This window comes from Falco cherrug, chromosome 7 (genome assembly GCF_023634085.1).
Source record: "Falco cherrug isolate bFalChe1 chromosome 7, bFalChe1.pri, whole genome shotgun sequence".
Lineage (NCBI taxonomy): Eukaryota > Metazoa > Chordata > Aves > Falconiformes > Falconidae > Falco > Falco cherrug.
The window spans coordinates 8,013,784-8,028,055 of NC_073703.1; the positions used below are offsets into that span (position 1 = coordinate 8,013,784).

General features: G+C 44.3%; 1 protein-coding gene and 2 long non-coding RNA genes across 3 annotated transcripts in view; 2 read left to right on the forward strand and 1 right to left on the reverse strand.

The window, feature by feature from the left end:
- The window catches only part of LOC129736487 (uncharacterized), an 83,596-nt gene extending 79,551 nt beyond the window's left edge, over positions 1-4,045 (forward strand). The window contains exons 3-4 of the long non-coding RNA XR_008733148.1: positions 3,180-3,373; positions 3,470-4,045. This is a non-coding gene — a long non-coding RNA (uncharacterized LOC129736487). The remainder of the gene's footprint in view (positions 1-3,179; positions 3,374-3,469) is intronic.
- A 178-nt stretch (positions 4,046-4,223) lies between these two features.
- ARRDC4 (arrestin domain containing 4) lies at positions 4,224-13,396 on the reverse strand. Its single transcript, XM_055716013.1, has 8 exons — positions 12,806-13,396; positions 11,424-11,490; positions 10,983-11,130; positions 9,062-9,164; positions 8,088-8,344; positions 7,346-7,508; positions 6,655-6,809; positions 4,224-6,535 (listed from the first exon to the last, which is right to left on the reverse strand). The coding sequence occupies exons 1-8, from the start codon at positions 13,143-13,145 to the stop codon at positions 6,479-6,481; spliced, it is 1,290 nt and encodes a 429-aa protein (XP_055571988.1). The 5' UTR covers positions 13,146-13,396; the 3' UTR covers positions 4,224-6,478.
- Positions 11,069-14,272, forward strand: part of LOC114015215 (uncharacterized) — a 47,540-nt gene continuing 44,336 nt past the window's right edge. The window contains exon 1 of the long non-coding RNA XR_003559014.2: positions 11,069-11,159. This is a non-coding gene — a long non-coding RNA (uncharacterized LOC114015215). The remainder of the gene's footprint in view (positions 11,160-14,272) is intronic.

Genomic DNA, 14,272 nt, shown 5'->3' on the forward strand with positions numbered 1-14,272 from the left:
TGAGAAAAGCCTGCGAAGCTGCCCTTCCTGGGGACCTTCCTATTTAACACCTCCTGCAAACAGACCTCTCAGATTCTTTGCCCCTGATGTGCGAGACTCCTGTGTGGGGTCGGAGGAGCAGGTTGTGCCCCTCACGTGTAAGCTCACGTCCATGCAGATGACAGCACAGCTGCTCTGGGCCGTGAGATGGGAGAGAGACTGGCTGCAGCTTGGGAGGGCCCCTTCGTGTTACGGCTTTTCTTTCGGATCTTGCTTCCTTGTGCTAAGCAGATCTGATTGCTGCACTGCAGATAGGTAGTGGATCAGGCCAACCTGCTCGAGGATCTCAGGGTGAGGGAGAGATGTGCTGACACCGAAATGCCGCTGTTGGGGCAAGTGGTACCAGCCTTGCACACAGCATGCTAAACTTGGTAGGTCTGTATGGACACTAAACCCTCTCAGATGTTTCTCTCTGCCTCCAAGACACTGTGTATGAGAATCTGTCAGATCAGTTAATGCTTTTCCATTTCTGTTCCCCTTTCACACTCAGGATAGCAGAGTATTTTCCATTTTAGGATCTTTATAATCTGTTAAGGGCTAGTGCATTGGTCACATCACATTAAGACACAGGAGAAAAGCACTTCAGGGCTTAAATTATTTAAATGAAAATGTAACTTTTTGTCACTTGTCCTCTCTTTCTTGCATTGATTAATCTAATTAGTTTAGCAATAATAGGCACTTTCTCCTCGTGCTGTGGTCTGATATGTTGTGACTGACATAACCTGGTTCTAGATGTGACATCAGATAGGACTGGCCTAGGAAACCTGGGATCTTTCTGGCTGTGAACGATCCTGTTTAAGACTGCAGTCAAAATACTCCCCTGTTGCCCGTGCTTCATTTCCCACCATCAGCTCTTACACCTGCTCTTCCATTCTCCCTGAAGCAGAGCTGAGGGAAGTGTGCGTTCGTGTTCCCCAAAACTGCGGTACCGCTGTGCACAGCACACGGTGCTGCAAGGTCTGACCTGAAGACGTGTACGACAGAAGGTCGGGTCACAATTACAGTCTCAGCTGCTGAAGTTAATTTGTAAGAAGTTGCTATTATATGTATGCAAGATATGCTCCTCATTTTTGGAAAAGTCTTTGTGCGTGTATATAAATACCACACAACTGGGCACTGAAATACAGGTACAATCACCTCCTGTTGTTGTCTGTAACCGTCGGTGGCAAGCCACCTCCCTCTGTGCCCAGCGCCTTATTTATGGGGAGGCTGATGCTCTTCCAAGGCACTGTAAAACAATGAGGTTTTCATAGCCACAAATGTTTGGCTGGGTTTAGCTGAAATATCTGCATCCTGTCTGCGCACATTGTGTGTCACCGCGTCTGGTACCAAGTCCTGCCAGTAAAAGAAAGGAGCCGGGGGTGAGTGGTTGTTTTTGATGTTCAGGTTAAATACCCTCCCAGAGGAGTGCTCGCTGCTGGGTCAGTGTCCTCTGCCTGACACCAACCACTTCTCCTTTCCATACCTACCCCATTTCCCCACTCGTCCACCTTCCATCCCACAGCCCCCACACTGACGACTGCCTACTGTTTTTACCTCTGTTCTCATTCTATTTAGTAAGACTAGAAACGTCTCCACGCTGCTCTCCCCATCTGCGTGAACCCGCAGAGACTGCCGCCCCAGTCTGATGCTGTAAGCAGAGCATCAATGAGCAGTTTTGCTGGAGAGTGGAGAGCAGGGCAAGGCGGCCCGCAAAGGTCTGGGACGCTGAGTAAAGCGAGAGGCAAAGCGGAACGGCTGGTCTGATGTTTGGGTGATGCTTGATGTTCGGTTGCCACAGCTGCTGAGCGCCAAGTAAAAATATAACTGACCTAACTGGGTATCCAAATCTGACCAAGGCTGCTTGTTATTTGAGATCACAAATAAGAAGAAACTCGGCCACCAATTGACACAGCAACTATCTTGTGCATTTGTATAAAAGTATTTTGGGCTGCTCTGCATTCTTCAGATTGAGGCAATCAATTTGTAGGTGTCTGTCAAGCACCAGCACTTGCTCCCACTTTCACCTTACGTTTCATGTTCTCCTCACCCTACAGGCAGCCAGATGGTTGAATGTAAGCCCAAACTAAGAAGGATTTTCTCTTTTCTTTTGAAGGGATGGGTGCTCAGAGATTTATCAGCAATACAGTCGTACTTAATCAGATGGAGTATGCCCTGTGTAACTAAGGCAGCCCACGGCATGTTGCTGGCATGAGCAGCTACCCTAGGAAAGTCCTGCTCGAGTTGCCTTTTTGTATTCCATGTAAAACTGTGCTTTGCGGGATTTTGACTTATCATTATTAGTCAGCTGTCCAGAAATGCCAGTAACGTGATGGTCTAGTACAGCTTTGGTGTATTATCATTTCACATTAATTGTTTAGAAATTATGGCCACTACATAATTTGGAATGAGACTGTCATCCTGTCTACGCCACATATAAAATTTTAGAATTAAAATTGAATGACTGGGTTCATCATAGTTCTTTAATCTACTTTGTGCAGTAACCTGTACTATCCATATTGATACTAACATACTATAAACTCAGCTTTAGAAAACACAGCAGTTCGGTACCTGGTTTCTATGTCCCTGTGCTCATTTACTACCCTAAGGAGAGTACTGAAAATCAGAATTTTACTAGAAAGCAGGCATTTCTGCTTTTTGGTGGTTTTGGGGTAGTAAAGCAATTGGTTATCTTTAAATCAACTTTGTCTGCAAACTGTGCTCTCCAAACACTTCTTTATTGATACGTATACAAATATAGTAGAGATTTTACAAAATGAGTTACCGTTAAAATTGGGTGGTGGAGTAATGGAACATGTTATTTTGATAGTTTGGAACATGTCCCAGGAGTTGTTAAATGATCTCTCTTACTCTGTATGTGAATTGTGTGTTCCCATGCGAACATCAGAAGTATCAGAGCTGCAAACACAAGCCTGCAGTATCTGCTCTATCCCTGTATGGCAGAGCACATAATTTACTCCCTGTTTAAACACTGAACATATGTTAATAGACAAGTGCGTCAACAGAAATAGTCCCCTATAAAACTTAACAGTGGATGAAGTGGAATTGCTGCTGTGAACTTAGGATATTTTAGGATTATGTAGTAGAAGGCATTTTAGAAATTAAGACCAGAATTTGAGGTTTTGCGTTTTCCTTTCTAGTCATGACCCTTTCTGCAAGCTCCGGTGCTTGAGCATGTGATCCTGAACAGCATCTCCACCTGTATTTTCCAAGGAGAGGTTTGCAGTCTTCCCTCAAAAGTGGAAACAAGAAATCAACTGTTCCATTTGTTGTTCCTCAGATCTTTAGGGAGCAGGACCCTGACAGAGATTTCATCATCTCATTTGTGACTCAGGTAAGCTATGTGGTAGACATCATTTTGTCATTTGCTTTCCCATGGTACGAGATACTCTGCTTTACAGTCATTCTGTACTATGTCTGATATATTTAGACCAATGAACTACGTAGTAAAGATAATAATGTCTAAAGGAAACACAATAAAATACCCTGTAAGATTAATAGACGAGATGAGAAATGCAGTTGGAGCACACATCCTGCCACTTCAATCATTATAGGTAATGATATCCACAATTAAGTCCTGAATATTATATATTAACTATAGGTGGGAACAGGCCAGGTTTGATGAATTTTCCCAGTTCTTGGTTATGTATAGTTCAGGGAACTAAAGCAGTGACAGATGAAGGCAAAGCTCCCAGATAAGAATTAAGCAACCTATGTGTTCCGAGCTGGTAGAATGCAGGTATTTCTTGACATCGCAGCTATTTGTCTTAGAGAGACCAAAACAGAGATGAACCGGTACTATGTAGGTTTGACACTTTTATTAACAAAGAACCCATGGGGCTCATTCATTAGTACAAAATACAATCATGTTCCTGTATGTTAAACAGCAAGTTTTTTTTTTTAATTTTGTCTTTTTTAAACTGTTTCACAGTTAAAAAAACAAAGCCCCTGCATATTGAACTTATTATTGTGCAAACAGTAATTATTTTAAGGATCAATTTCTGCACTAAGCCAAGTGTCAGAGAGCAGAATTTAATCTTGTTTTCACCCCTCCTTTGAAGGGCCACGTGTGCTTCCTAAGAAACACATTCTATTTGTCTTTTTTGCAGCAAAAAATCTAAGGCCACAGTTTATCTGCAAACAATAACAAACAACTCAAAGATATTTTTTTTTTTGGGGGGGGGGGGGGGGTGGGGAAAGCACATCTTTACCCTTCATGCTCTTGTTTGCTTGACCCTTATTATACCAGGTAGCACACATCACCTATTGGGTATTACAGTCCAAAAAAGCACCTAATGTTCTTCAAGCTAGTATTCTGAATTCTTAACATGCAAGCTAATACACAGCCACATTACTTTTCAAGTAACTATAATGGTATCTGTTTAAGGAAAATATGCTTGTTCCCTTTCCAGGTGATGTGAATGAAAATCCTGCACTGATTGTATGGGCACGCCACCACTTAAATAGAAAGGCATGAGAGCTACATCTCCAGACTGAAGTTAAATACTAATTTTTTAGGATATCCTTTCTAAAACATGCACTCAAGTTTTGGTTAAAGCTGCATTTGCTATAGAAGACAATACTTAAAACCTGCAAATGAAAAAAATAACTGCAGTTTGGAAACATGAATCTCAATCAGCAAGTCTTTTACACTGATGGAAAAGTGACTTTATGTGCTACAAATTAAGACAATGTAAGGAAGTCATACTAAAAGACTAAAAATATGTATCTGAGTATGCCTCTAGAAAAATCCCTGCTTCTTAAATGAAGACAGATTTCGTAAAAAAACATTTAAACTTTTTTTAACTGCAGTTATTGATGAAATGAAGGAAACTCAATTACTATTTTTGTAGTGATCAGAAAGTACAATGTTTTTACCGCATGAAGCACCAGATTTTAGCCCCAAACCCTTCTGTAAGACGTATGGAGTAGTTCTAGTAGTTTGAAATCCCCTGTAGTTTAAAGACTTGACTGTAAACGTGTGTACTGAGAATGCTGTGTTTCTGCTTCTTTAAGTGATCTCTTGATGGTGGCTTACTTATTCCAGTTAATGCTTGGCAGGAAGCAAACGTTCTACTTTAAAGGAAGGCAGCAGAAGGGCCAAGTAAAATGCTGTGCCTTCACTCTTAGCAGCAACAAACTCTCACTATTCTAAATGACCTGAGGAAGAAAACATTAAAATATTGCACCAAAACAAAATTAAACAGCAAAAACAAACAAGGAAACACACTAACAAAAAACAGTATGGATAGCAAATGACTAGTGCAGCCCCTGACAATAGATCTCTACACAAAAATGCAGGAGTAATGAAAAGCTTTGTGCCATTACCAGAGGATTTTGTTCCCCTGATGTCTGCTTTCACTTCGGTTATAAGCTATGTCTATTCTGGGTATATTTACACCTCTCCCTATGACTCCTATCGCATTCACTAACCACAGAAACCATTTAGGGTCCTTTTTAGAACCTTGAAGTATACGGGAGCTTTAACGAGACTTTATTTTGGCCTAAAATCTGACCAGAAGTAAATATCCAAAACAGAGGTAGGCTTATAAAGGCTTCTGAATAAATAAGTATTGTCCATTTTGCCGAGTATACCTGCTGCTGGCAAAAGGATTCTCCCTTGCCATGCTTCCCCTTACCATGCTATCCATAGGCTTAAGATGCAGAAAAAGAACTCACAGTAGAAGAGGCTAGAACAATTCCCTTAAGAAATCCCTTGAAAGAAAGCACAGTGCATAAGCTCTTATTAAAGTTCAATTCTCTTTTACATACTTGCATCTTTCATTCAGTAAATGGTTGCCTTCATAATATTGCGTAATAGCTATTCTGTCATCCATGGTGTCTTTAGAATCATTATGAATGATGAAATAGTACCGCTTGGCAGTTGTTAGAAGAGCAGGTTCTCATGAAATACAAAGTTAACCTAGAGCGAAGACTTCACATTTAGTAGTGTTCCTTTTTTGGATGCAGACAGTGCAAAACTGAAGCCCCTTGAACACTGGAATCTTTTGGAAATGTTTTCTTACCCCACGTTCTGCTCTACTATGCAAGTTCTACTACAGAAGTTCTCAACATCACGATGTAAATTCTTCCAGAGTGTTCCGAACAAAATATAAATTCTTCTCTTCAGAAGATCCTTACAGCTCCTCCTCGTACTTTATGTAGTATATCCACTTTTTAGAAAGCATTCAGTGTTTTCAGGTACTTCTCAAGTATCCTGAGCACAGCTGCTCCGACAATATCCTCTGTGCAGACTAATCCAGCAGATTCTTTTCCATCACCAAACATGCTCATACCTCCCTCTCCATTTTCCTTTGCCTTTCTTGTACACAGACATAAGTTTTGAAAAAGAAAACCATTTCCTTTTTAGCTGCACTATCAGCTTAAGCAGCAGAAAGATTAAGACATTCATCACAATGATGCTCTTTACAAATCCTCTTCAGAGCATGAATGAAACAGGCTGAATTTCTTCTACATCAGTTGGATGTGGATCAATCTACAGAGAGAATAATAGCAACAATTACTGCCTATAATGCTTACATTTCTGTATGCGGGTTTTGATATTTTTTTTTTCCATCCGACAATAAAACCACCACCTGCTGTTTATTTTTTTACCTCTGAATAAAGAGGTGGAGGCTGAAACCGGAACTCTTGTATGTAAGCAAAGACAGGACAACACAATTGTTCCTCACAGTCAATTGGTGGTGGATAAGCAGGAACATGTCTGGAGAACTCTTCCTCAGACACTACATCAGCATAATTTGGTGGTGCTGAAACACAAGAGATGCTCCTGTCAAATTTCAAACTATTCACTCACAGCAAGACAAGTATGTATTACAGTATCCAAGACCAGGAAGACTGTATTAATTAAATATTGTATGATTGTCAAATTGTATCAAGTGCACTGTACTCAAATACTGTAACTAGAGTTATGTTTTTAGTAAGCTTAGGTGGGTGATTCAGCAGGAACACTACAGATGCTTTTAGGGCTACTCCAGCAACAAACCTGTGCTGTATCAAGGTATATTCAGTAATGATTAAAGTGCCTACCTCCAAAGTAGAATTCCCACTATCAGAAGTTAGTTACTTTAAATTCAGCTGAAATTAGACAGGGATAAAGAAAGACTTAAAGGCTGGAGCTGGGGTATCCTCACCAATCTTTTTTTGGTTCTTGACTTAGATTTATATGCCTCACTTCTCATGAGTCATGAGCCTATATCCCTAGAAGCGCCCTTAAACTGGGCACTGCTATCCTCCTGTTGTAGACAGTACTATGATGTATTACGACGAGTTCAATAAGTATTACCTTCAGGGTGTTCTGGCATGGTCAATGCCAGCCAACTCATATCCATACTAAACTGGCTGGTAATGCTGGAGTTTCTGCTTGAAAATCCAATACATGGAATAGTGCCAATCACCAGAGGCATTTCAATCATCAATTTCTTAGCACCAGGAATATGGATATACACCTATGTGACAACCCACAAATGAAAGAAAAAAAAACATCATAAGACTCCATTTGAATTGCTGCTCCTAGACGCTACCCTACTCCCTATACTTGTCTAAAGCTTGTCTAAAAATTAGGAGGTTTCTCATCCCAGGTATGTTTAGCTAATACTCCTGGCAGCTTTCCGTATTTTCCAGCAACCTCCCCCTTTCCATACCTTGTCTCTAGATAAGATTGAAAAAATACAAAACAGTTTGACAAAAATAATTATGCACTTGATTTTCAGTCCCATCTTTCCATTTCTGACAAGAGTCACTAAAGGAACCCATTCAGCTTGAACTACTTTCCCCTAATAACCTCTGCAGGTCTAAAATTAAGCTGCTTCCTCCTCAGAAACGTTTTTCCATTGTCTCCATTATTCCTATGTCTCTATTTCAGAATCGCCTAATGATCTACAGCCTCTCATACGATGTGGCATTTATTTATATTTCTTGTTCTCAAATTTAAAATCTAATAGCTGCTCAGTAGAGAAAATTCTTCTGTTCCCAACTCAATGTAGTAGTCTAGAATATGTACATTTGTAATAAAAATCCATACTTACAGCTAATGAATATTCTACTCTAATAATACAGCAGTCAAGTATAGAGGGGGATACAGGTGGGATTTTCAGAGTTTTCCCATTCCAGGTATCTGTACTCCCAGAGGCAATATGGTTTCCTCGGACATTGGCAACCATCTGTCGGAAAGTTTTTGTCTTCCCACTGGCCAGGTAAGTTTGTGTTTGGAAAATGGCAGCTTTTGGAACAATCAAACGAGAAGAGCAGTTCTCAATTTCTGCATAGATTGGTATGGCTTCCCCTTAAAGACAGAAAAAGTTCAATGAATAATTTGTATTTACCAACTTTCCTCTGGGAGTATCAAAGCATGTTACGCAGCATGTACATCATCTGCAATGTTATGAGAACAGTGCTTGTTAGTTTCCTCAAGCTAGGTAGTTGTTTTTTTTCCCCAGAGTGGTATCCAGACAGAATTATAGCCACCTACTATATTTTACGTATAAATAATGATTCATTTTGAAACATTAAGCATAATATGAACAAGCTATAAAAGCTTTATTTGCAAATTACATGCCAATCTTCCTTTTATATAGTACTAACTGAATTTCAGAATGTTTTATTTCCTCAATGTATCTAATGTTACCAAGATGACAAAGAAGCTGCTAAAGCTCATTCTTACAGAAGTGTAAGCCTACACAAACAGGACATAAAAACCTGATTACATCCCCAATTAAGTATTTTATCCCAAATAAAAACATTTTGTTGTTCTTTATACTCAAATGTACATGGCTTTTCATTAAGATTACTGACTAACAGGACTTCCTTTCAATTTATATTCCCAAGGGGGGAGTGAGGGGAAAGGCAAGATTATTTTTGTTAAAGCAAGTTCATATAGATCTCAATTTACTACCTACTAAATGGAACTATTCTTTCAACTATAAAGTGTTGGCTTCAGAGAGATTAAAAAAAAAACCTATTAGATGCTTAACAGTCACATTTTCAAGGTAACTACTCTTACCATTACAGTATCCCTTCCTCTCAATTTTGGCACTGAGAGACACTGGCCCAGAGGTGAAAAACCAACAGCCAACCATCTTCTCCTGACTTCTTAGAACAGGTGTCTATAAAATATAGAGTATTTTTCATTTTATGTCATAAAGCTATCAATCAGTTGCAGTTTAATGTTATGCGTATCAGTCATTGCAATCTAGCTCTAAAATCCACTTCATTTGAATCACTGTATTACTCCATGCAACTGGAGTTTTGCCATGACGTAAAATGGAACCAAGGTTTGGCTAGCTGATCATACAGCTGTTTTAAAATCCCAGTCTGCATCATACCTATCAACTAGGTAACACAGAGACCAATCTGCGTTTGAATGTAATCTGTCTTCAAAAAGACTGAATAGCAAATTTTATACGTGTGATTTTTTTAAAGGTCTGACGGAGTACTGCAGTATTTATGCCCACGCCCCTCAGTGCGGAAGAATGCAGAATTTGTTTCATCTGCAACCAACTAATAGTTAAGCAGGTAAACTGTTTTTACCTTTGTATCCTTCATAAGAAAGGATAAATGTACACACGCTGGGTTAAAGTGATGCATCTTCATAACTTGCAAGCCACACAACCCCCAAAAAATTTAGGCTCATGACAAAAACTGTCTTAATTATTCACAGAAGGCTGTCACATTAGATGACATTTACACTGTCTGTAAAGTTTTCATTAGAATAAACTTACAACATACACAAGTACGCATCAAAGGTCCAAGCCAGGATTCAAGCTACTTAAAACAATTTACTAGGCCCAGTCAGTACCATTATAAAGTCTAAGATTTGTGGTTTGCACTTTTTTGGTGCTAGCCTTGGAATGAATTAAGATAGATGCTGCCTACAGTATGTGCCCCACAGCCCTCTCCCATGCAATTATCTATGGTCTACTTCATCCTTGCAGTATCTGGATGTGCTGTCTCCATACTCTTTTAACACACGCTGCTGAATATTAAAGACTATTCTGCTTACAGATGCCACTGCCAAAATACTTCTCTAAGTTCTTTCTAGAGAGAAAGATTAAAATGTAAGCATATAAAGAGGAAAAAAGCCCTGTTCAAAACATCTCTTAGCTATGTTCACATCATGATGAAATGTTAAAATTATCCTAGGATTTTAAATAAAATAGAAATTACTCATTCATATTTAAATGATAACCATTTAGATCCAGTTGCTATCATGAAAGTGCAAGGTATAATTTTATATTATTTTCATAATATGGGTTGAGATAAAAGAATCCAGCTCATTAGCTTCCATCTTGCCTATTTTCTCATTACTTAATGCCTGATCTTTCTTACTACTCTACAGTATTTCTAGTGATTATTAGAAACTCAATGCTTTAATGTGGCCAAATCTGTCATAAGGAAATAACTGAAAAGATCTCTGAAGCAGCTGCATGCACACACTTAAATGTTAGAAAACGACATGCAAAATGGAAGGATACGTAACATAATGGCCAGAGCATAAATGACAAGCTGGGCATGATTAATACTCTTCTATAATTACTGTTCCTCAACCTACTATTATTGTAGAGTTTAGGACACTGCAGCCCTGTGAATGTAGTTGCTCTGGTAAGAGTAACTACTTTAGGCTTGTGCATTATTATTATTAAGCCTTATTTATGCATCTGAAGCCTGCACAACTTTTTGGCAAGAGCATCTCTGCCAGCAGGAATGTAATCAATGGTATTAAAAAAAGCCACTCTGTTTGCTATTCACACAACCTAAGATCATCTATTTATAGAGAAAAGCTTAGGGAGCTTATATGCTTTCAGAAGTCAGAAAATGACACTCCAGAATAACATGGAAATGGTTATGGCTGGATGTGAATGCTTCTTGGAAATGATTTTTTTGCAGCTGGCTTTAAAGGGGGGAGTAGTGGAGGACCCTCTTACCAATAAAGCTGGTGAGCTGACGTCGATATGGCTAATGACCTGAAGCTCTGTCTGTACACTTTGATCAGGTGCTGCAGGCCTCTCCAGAACTGCTTTCACGTAGTATTGGATACTGCCGTACTTCCCAGTAAAAGAGGTCACCAGAGGTCTGAAACAAGCCGTCATGAAAGCATTACCGTAAGTTTATAATTCAGTTCCAAACATCAATGCTTCCTGTGTACATAAATGTTTACCAATTTACAGCTGGTACTTTTAGGGCCTTAGGGAAACCAGAGCGAACAAGGCATGTCTATGTGCTGGCTGATTAAGACAAACATATAATGCTGACCTATCTGTTTGATATTAAAAAAACCAACACCCACAAGTCCAGTTACATTACGTTAATGTTCCACAAAGAGCAGTGTCCAGCACAATCCATTCAGACTGGATTATTTAACTTACTCTTGAGGGAGTTGAAAGCTGAACGGAAATTCATGTCTTCCATCTAGAAGAATTAAGCTTTCCTCACCTGTAGGATAAAAATGAGTAGTATGTTTTAGTTATTCCATAAATAGAAGAACAAAGCAGATGCTTTTATAAATTATTTATGTATAAAAACACCCAGATGCAAGGGACTAGGAGAAGTTTTTATTGATCCCAGTGGGTTCTGGATTGGAGCCCATGCTTTATTTATGCTGGGATGCAATTTCAATGAAAAAATCAAGGAAACACGGAGACCTTGAGTTTCAGTTCAGGACTCTGGCCAATTTCTAATCCAAAATGGCTTCTGGAAAGCATAAACTAAGTTTCTTTTCCTTTTCCCAGGGCAGCCATTAATCTACTTTTTCAATTAGCAATTTAACCAATTTTTGTGCTAAAAAGGTCAGCATTATTAATTGCTATTAATATACGTACTCGACATATTCATAGAGGGCCTCCTGTTACACAATTTTAAAAAGGCCTACATTTACTTTTCCTGCAGATAAACCTGAGATGCGTTTCACCCTTCCAGAACAAAACACCATTTCCTTTTTATTTTCCAATGCAGCCACAGTGCTGCAGTGTCCGAGTGACTAAACCGCCAGCTAGAGACCCAGGCAACGAAGGGCTGCCCCCGCTTTCCGAACCCGCTGCAGGAGGAGCCGCCGCTTCTCGTGCCTTCCACGGGCAGCTCCACAGACGCTGGGGACAGAGCCCCGCGACCACGAAGGCGCCGGGGGTGTAACCCCCGCCCGTGGCTCCCAGGGCAGCCAAACCCCCGCCCGTGGCTCCCAGGGCAGCCAAACGCCCGCCCGTGGCTCCCAGGGCAGCCAAACGCCCGCCCGTGGCTCCCAGGGCAGCCAAACGCCCGCCGGCAGCCGACACGGAGCGTCGGACAGGCAGAGCGCCACCCGCTTGCTGCCAGCCTTGTTCCGCATTTTCCAGCCGTTTATGGGAAGAACCCAGTGACTCGGCGAAGTTGCAGCAAGCCCCTCCGGGCGCACCGGTGGAGGCTGCAGCCGCAGCAGCCGGAGGTGTGCCCGTCCCCGCCGACAGGGCGCCTACCCAGGCCTCACGCTGCGGTGCCGGCTCCCCCCCGGGAGGGCGCTTCAACCCTCGCCCCCCCTCCCCCGCCCCCGGGAGTAGGAGGCGGCCGCCTTCCCGCGGCGGGTGCCCCCGGCCCCTCCGCCGCCCCGGGGAGTAGGGGCACTCGGCCCCGGAGCCCTCCCCCGCGCAGGAGGCGCCCGCGCCCCCCCCGGTCTCACCCCGCGGCGGCGGCAGGCGGTCCCGCCGGTTCTCACAGGGCGGCCGCCAGGCACCCCCCCGCCGCGGCCCCCGCTCCCCCCGTCGCGGCCGCCCCTCACCTTCGGGCGGGTCCCGCAGCAGGCTCTGCCGGATGTCCAGGTACCGCACCTCCGCCTCCCGCCGCGGCCCCGGCCCCGGCGCCCGCACCGCCGCCCCCCAGGTTCCCGCCCCGGGGACGGCGCCCGAGCTCTCGCTCCAAGCGACGCGGGCCCGGCCGGCGGCCTCCAGGCGCAGCCCGCGAAGCGGCAGCGGGCCCGCCAGCTCCAGCAGCACCTGGCCCGACACCGTGTCCCCGCTGCAGTAGCCGCCGCCGCGCCGGGCCTCGTCCTCCAGCACCAGGGCCAGCGTCTTCACCGTCCCGCCGGCCCCGGGGCCCAGGCCCGGCCCGGCCGCCGCCATCGCTCCCCGGCTGCGGGGGAAGCCTGCGGCCGCCGTCCACGGTTGCTTTAAAACCTGCCCGTCTGCGCCAGCGCCCGCAGCGGATAGTCCCGCCCCGGCCCGCTTCTCATTGGCCGCTCCTCAGTTCCTCACCCAGCCATTCGCCGCGGGCTGCCCCGGGGCCCCCTCCTCATTGGTTCCTCGGAGTGTGCACGCTCTGAGCGCGTCACGCTGCGTGATCACCGCGGCGGAGCCAATCGGGTACGGGTGGCCGCGCGTGGACAGCGCCCTGATTGGCAGAGTGGCCGCAGGTACCTGACGAGAGGGCCAATGGCACGGCACAGCTACCACGTGCACAGCCTGTGGGTAAACAGGCAGCGAAGGGGCGGGGCAGGACGGAGGGGCGGGGCCAGGGAGCCGCGCGGGGCGGGGCGGCGCGGGGCGGGGCGGTGAGGGGTGGTGAGGCGAAGCGAGGCCGGGGTCGCTCCTTGTCCTCCCGCTGAGAACCCGGGCAGCGGGGTCCCTCAGGGGCGAGCCCGGGCAGCGGGGCCCTCCGGGGGTCCTGCCTGCTCAGCCCTACCGCCAGGCTGCAGTCTCTGCAGGGCGGTGGGCCCTACGCTGTGGGAAGGCCTTGGCGCCTCGGTGGGCATCGTCTCCCATCATGGCGCCGAGGGAGCAAGCGCCGGCCTGGTCGCCGCGTTGCATTCGGTCCCAGATGCTCCTTGCAGACAGCCGGGCTGGCTGGGGATGTGAAACATTGCGGTGCCGCTGTTTCTCCCAGCTTTGCCCAGGGTTACCTCAGGAGCGCTGTACTACCGGCGGGAGCCCCTTGCCCGCCCCACTGGCGAGCAGGCGGTGAAGGGTTCGGTCTGTGAATGAGCCATCCTGGATCACCTGGACACCTCCCTCTCCGCACAGATACTGGCTGCTTCTGCACTTTGTAAATGTAGAAGTGCCCTGGTTCAAGAGCTTGTTTCTGCAAACCCCTGTTTTGTTACTGGATAGCTGGATGGATACACAGCTGCGCGCTGTTAATGCCCGAGCGGCATGGCATAAACCTTTCCATATAAATGATCTATAGGTAATGCTTGAAAGATTTATCCACTAGAATAAATGTAAAGTTTGCTATTATTTTCAGTATTTTAGAA